This window comes from Pelmatolapia mariae, unplaced genomic scaffold (genome assembly GCF_036321145.2).
Source record: "Pelmatolapia mariae isolate MD_Pm_ZW unplaced genomic scaffold, Pm_UMD_F_2 NODE_ptg000329l+_length_72278_cov_1, whole genome shotgun sequence".
Lineage (NCBI taxonomy): Eukaryota > Metazoa > Chordata > Actinopteri > Cichliformes > Cichlidae > Pelmatolapia > Pelmatolapia mariae.
The window spans coordinates 65,841-72,278 of NW_027052018.1; the positions used below are offsets into that span (position 1 = coordinate 65,841).

General features: G+C 34.7%; 1 protein-coding gene across 1 annotated transcript; it reads right to left on the reverse strand.

The window, feature by feature from the left end:
• Window positions 1-218: 218 nt before the first annotated feature.
• On the reverse strand, window positions 219-6,423 carry LOC134623000 (class I histocompatibility antigen, F10 alpha chain-like). The gene is made up of 8 exons (XM_065469799.1): window positions 6,276-6,423; window positions 4,949-5,251; window positions 4,320-4,460; window positions 4,022-4,039; window positions 3,760-3,804; window positions 2,922-2,981; window positions 2,714-2,748; window positions 219-2,545 (listed from the first exon to the last, which is right to left on the reverse strand). The coding sequence occupies exons 1-7, from the start codon at window positions 6,421-6,423 to the stop codon at window positions 2,744-2,746; spliced, it is 720 nt and encodes a 239-aa protein (XP_065325871.1). The 3' UTR covers window positions 219-2,545; window positions 2,714-2,743.
• Between the last annotated feature and the right edge of the window lie 15 nt (window positions 6,424-6,438).

Sequence of the window (6,438 nt, forward strand, 5' to 3'; positions counted from 1 at the left end):
GTCACTAAGAGACAGGATATTTCTAATTTTAGAGATGTTGCGCAAATGGAAGAAAGCAGTCTTATATATTTGTTTAATATGTGCATTGAAGGACATGTCCAGGTCAAAAATGACTCCAAGGTTCCTCACAGCATTACTGGAGGCCAAGGTAATGCCATCCAGAGTAAGAATCTGCTTAGATACCATATTTCTACGATTTTCAGGGCAGAGTACAATAACCTCAGTTTGATCTGAATTAAGGAGCAGAAAGTAATGTATTGATGCATCAATACATTTTAATTTGGCATTCAGTGATATAACAAAAAGCTTTGAACTAAAAAAAGACATCTTGGATTCTGTAATTCAGAGATATCCATCATCACAAGATAAAAGAATCTATACAGACACCACAGAAGACAGAACTTATGACCTAGCATTTCATAAGACAACAACATATTTTATCATTTGGTCATTGTACAGTCTAACAGAACAAAGGTAAATAAAATATGTATACCATTTATCAACCCAAATAATTAAAGCTGTGAGACAAAGGAGAGTGGCGTCAGATTGTTGTGGTTAATTGCACTTAAAGAAAAAAAAAACTATACAAAGCAATTTAAGAAATCTTCAGATAAAAATATTCAATGTGTCAACTTAATTTTCCATGATATAAATTATTTACTTCATTTCTGTTGTGTTGTACATGTTTTGATCATAAGTTGTCATTGCTCTAATAAAACATGTTTATTTTGGTTGCAAAACAGAAACATTTTCTCTGAGATTCAGAATTTATCAATAAATGGAACAAAAAACTTAAGGCTTACTTTAAAAGCAGCAAAAACACAAAAATGACTGTATGCCATACATGTGACGTGTGTGGAGACATCAGTTACCTTTGTTGCAGATTTTGCTCTCTTTGGCAGAATTAGTAAAAAAACAAACAAAAAAAAAAACCCCACACACCTTTAAGTGAAGGACCGGCGTTTGTACATCTGAGGATGTTTCCTCTTTCATTTAAATAAAGTCATTTTGAAAACAGCGTTTGGCGTTTGATCTCACTTCATGTTGGAAAATGTAAAGGCAGCACCTTCAACATGAAAGTAGTCATGTAGCCATCTTTACATACTCAGTATTTCAATATTTTTGGTGTCAGGTTGGAACATAACTCACTTTTCACAAAGTTTCTTTTCACTCATGTTATTATACACTCCTCTCCACACTCTGAATACTCGACATTATGCATGACCACAATGTAAAACTTTTATTCAGATGTACAAGTATAGAAACAGTGCAGTAGTCTAACAAAACAAAGACTCGTTTCCCCGATTTCATTAATCATAACACAGCTGACCTGTTTACAATAAACACCACATGAGGCACACACACACACACACACACAGACACACACACACATTATAACTTTGATAGCAGCATTAACCGTCTAACAGAACAAACAGTAATAAAATATGCACATACATGTCTCTGTAGTATTTACGTAATACAGTTACCATTAAAGTCATGACTGTTCATCACTGACAAAACATAGATGTGGCAATAATAGAGTTTAGCTTTTCTTTGCAATACCTTATTTATGGCTTTAATCAGCGTATTCATATTTTTATTAAAGATACAACAAATTATTTATGACAAGTTTTATAAATCTTAAACTCAATATTTCAAGACACCTCATGTTGATGCTCATTAAAAAAAACAGTGATTGTAAAGTGAGTGTAAATGAACTGATCTGCAGTTAATTCAAAGCAGAGCAACTCACAGAGCTGTTATTTTCAACTTATTGACCTTAAATCACGATGCCTGCAAAGGTGTAGTGGTTAGCATACTGACCTAGTAAGCAAAAGGTTGATGGTTCAATTCCAGCTGGAAACACAAATCCCCTTTGAGGTTGTGTCAGGAAAGACATCCAGAGTTAAACTAAAATCAAACATGCAGAACTAACTGCTGTAGCATTAAAACTGAATAATGTTAATACACACTCAGACCCAACACTGATGAAAATAAACACATAATTCCTACAGATGTAGTTTTTCTTCTTCAGGATCATCTTTACTTACTTATTATTATATAAAAAAGACCAGCAGTTTAACATTATACTTAAAAATTTAAATTGTTCTTTTTGTGTTTTTTTCAGTGTTTTTATTTATGTAGTTTTATTTTTATGTGTTTATGTTATTATTATTGTTATTATTATAATTGTTGTTGTTGTTATTAATTAATTAATTATTTTATTTTTTAATTTTTATTCTGTTCTTAATGTTAAGCACGTTGGTCAGGACCTGCTGTTTTAAAGCACTTTATAAATAAAGTTAGTTTGGCTAAAAAGTAACTTTTCTCACAGAAAATAGTAATTCTCTTTTTTTATGACATAAAAGTAAAAATTTGATTCATTTTTGTTGTTTGAGGTCGTTTGTGTATGTTTCAGTCACAAGTTGTGTCCTGGCTGGAATAAAAAAAAAGTCCACTTCCATTATAGTAGAAATGTTTTCTCAGGAGTTCAGTGATGCAGAATCCTCATGAAGCAAGTTAGTCCAAGTGTTCAAACTGTCTCCTGTTCAGAGAAAGATTCAGCTTTCATTAACGAGGAGTGAATGAAATATTCTACATCCATCAGCAAATGCAGTCAGTGTGAAAAGTTACGGATTTCTTTAAATGCATTCAGTAAAACACATAGATGACTGGATGTGGTACATGTGATGTGTTCAGAGACGTCAGTTACCTTTGTTGCAGATTTCACTCTTTGTCAGAATTACTCTAAAGAAAAAAACATTCAGGTGAAAAACTCAACATGATGGAAGAGCTGTCACACACACTGGGCCATGACCATCTCCACACAAACTTCACTAGTGATACAGTTTAGCTAGTTACTTGTGCATGCAGTACCACACAAAGATTAAGACTGTGTGTCACAGAGAGCCTGTACGTACTTGTCATCAGCTCAGTTTTGATGGTTATGTCTGTAGAACCATCTGAAGAAGATTTAGAATCTGAGGAGGAAAAATACAAAATGATTATATATTTAAAAAATCCAACTAAAAAAAATAATATGATCTGTTGATGTTGATGATAGTGTTAAATACAAACAGCATGAACACAAACAGGCACGAGGAGAAAGTTTTCTCAGTTGCAGGAGGATTTATCGTTCTGTTTCTGTCACTTGGATATTTAACTTTTTAAAATATGTGAGCACTGTTTCATTGTGTAGGTCAGAGCAATTTTGGAAAATCTGCAGTGCTGGCAGTGCTTATAAAATGTATTTATGTGAGCACTACAGAAATCTCAGTTAGTGAACATGGAGAAAAGTTTATTGGTCAACATCCAGGCCATGGAAGAAGAAGAAGAATGAGGATGTGTGGTGGTGAAAAATGACAGAGAGCGGAATAAATGAAGATCCTGAGGAGTTCAGGGAAACGTTGAAGCTAAGAGATGGATGAGCATTTGCAGCCAAACAGATTAAAGTAACAGGACCTGCAGTGATTCACAGAGCTGGTTTGTTACTGTCAAATATTACTGAACATACTGAACATAGTGGGGCCGTCTATGTTTCCAAGGTACTGGTTTTTAGTACTGATGCTTTAATTGCTTTGTTCTGTTTAGTGCTGTGTAACTATGAACAGCAACTATTATAACAACTATATGAACACATGGTTTGAATTTCTAACCTTCTACTTTCATATTTAGAAAATGTAAAAAAATAAAGCCACTGCATCACAATTTTTATGAGGATACAAACAAATCATCCAATCCAAGTACAAACAGACAGACCTGAAGGGCTCCTTTCAGGATCATTTTCAGGTGAAGTCTTCATGTCTACAAAAATCAGACCAGACAGACAAAATCAAAACATAAAAACTTCAGCAACCAGCTGAGCTGCTCTGTGGTGATGCTGTTGTTAATTTCCAACACACTGCCAGTCATCTGCTTTGTTTCCATGCATTTAATTTTAGTCTCTAATTCACATTCAGTGAAACAGATTTTTATGTGAACAGGATTCAGCTCAAAATGTCTACATGGGAAATTTACTTACAAGGTTTAGAAGGTTTAGCTGTGAATAAAAGAAAGAATCACATGTCAGTGATCATAGCTGTAAATACAAGAACACTGATCCCTACACCACTAACTCAAACTGGTTTACAAAGCTCTCTATGTTAGTTTACCTTTTACTTTATTTACTATTGGTTCCTTCTATCACTATAATAATACTGTTACAGTTTCATCACTCTGGGGCTTTAAACATCGTTGCTGTACCAGGACCTGAAGCTTGTTTTAATGTGCAACCTGGAAAAACACTAAAAATACTGAAATCATCACTTTGGTTCACTCACCAGTTTTCTTTTTGTAAATAATGAATCCGATTAGTGCAACAACAGCAAGAACAAGAGCAGCAGTGACAATGGGTACGCTGATGGGGACGGCAGTGGGGCTGGAGCTGGGGCCGATCGTGATGTTGGGCACTTCTGTCGAGGCTAAAAACAAACAAACGAAAAAACAAAGAAGAAGAATAGTAAATGACTGATTTATTTATTTTAAATATTGTTTTGCAAAACAAATACACTCAAATTTTTATTCAATTATTGACAAAAAATGTTGAATAAAAATAAAGATAAAGACAAAACTGAAATTTGTGTCCTTAATGCCTTAATGCCTTATACTAATACTAAAATAATATCATAAAAAATCCAAACATTTAAAGTGTCAGTGCTACAACTGCAAACCATGATTGATTAATTTATGATTGATTAGTTTATTATATATAAAAATTATTTGTGTTAATGTTTTTTTTTCCTGTTTTAGACTGTTTATATATAATGTGTCATATGAGGAGGTCCATTGTGGGCTATAAAATGAGTAAAATTACATTTTGAAAATAAAGTCAATGTTTCATGACACCCATCAGCTCAAACACAAAACAACACAAACAACACATCTTCATCATTTCTGATTATTTTCTTACCTTCATTTGTCCTGATCACTGTTTTATCCAGTGTGGTGGTGACGTTTTCATTTATACCAGAGAACTGAAACACACAGTCGTACCTCCTCCAGTCTTCAGCTGGAACAGATGTCAGATCCAGGTTAACACTCATCTGGAAGGTCCCATCATTGTTGGTGAGGATCTCTCCTATCTCCACACCCTCATGAGTCTCCTCTCCATCTTTCCTCCACATCATCTCGGCTCTGTAAGGATAGAAACCTGTAGCGTGGCAGCTGATGGCAGAGGAGGAAGACTTCTGGAGGAGAGACACTGAGGGAAGAGCTGGAGAGTAAAGAGAAACACAGGTCACTGTTTCTGTATTAACAGCATGCTAACTTACCATTTCTGTTTGAATGCCTTAGACACACATTAATGTACATATAGTACCATGTAAAGGATATTACAGAGTCAAATAAAGAAATAAGAAAAATATTTGAAGGGAGGGGGAAACACATTGTAAAAGGCTGAAGTGATGGTTTTGAAATTTAACGAATAAATACATTTTGATTATTGTTAAAAAAAACATGAGATTAGCAGACAGAGAGGAAGAGAGAAAATACACTGAACTTAACTGTGTTGGTCATAAAAAAGTTGTATTACTGTCACGATCAGCGTTTTGGTTTTAGTTTGTTATGTTTAAGTCCTTTAGGTTTTCTAAGTTCATTCTATCATGCCTAGGTTGTCATTACAGTTCTGTGTTTGTTAGTTTCCCTTTGTGTTTTCTACCCCTGTATTAAGTCTCCCCTGTCCTATGTGTTTCATGTCTGCATGTTATTTGTTGTCAAGTTCATGTTGTCATGTCTGTCTCATTGTGTTTCCTTTATTTTGAAGAGGTCACGTGTTCCTGTGTTCATTGTGTTTAGTTTTACTCTTCTACTGCATGTCATTATGTTCATTTGTGTCAGCTGTTTTTCCCCATGTGTTTCCACTTCCCCTGATCACCTCCTGTGTGCTTTTAGTCTGTGTGTGTTCATTCATGCCGAGCGTCTGCTATCCTACCTTGTCTCCATGCCAGGTCTCTATGTCTATGTATATGTTCATGTTCCAGGGTTTTGTTATGTTTAGCTCACCCAGTTTAGGTTATGATTTAGTTTTGTCTTTGCTTTAGTTTTTCTTTGCTAAAATCAGCCTTCAATAAACGGCTCGTTTTTTCAGTTAATATTAAGTCTTGTTATTTTGCGTGTACGCACTTGGGTCCAACCTCTCCACTCCCTATAGTCTGCCTCTGCCAGACTGTGACAATTACTTAATAAAAATGAGGTAAATTATCACACTAAGTCTGGTCATGTGATTGGTCATGTGATACCTGTTCTCATTAAAGAGCTCCTCCCATAGTTCAGATACTTCTTTAGCCACTCAGGACAAATCTGAGTGTAATAGTTCTTCACACTGGTTATAAAAGCTTTGTTACTGTCCCACTTATGTTTGGTTATGAGGGTTGGAGAAGACTTCATAACATTTGACCTGCA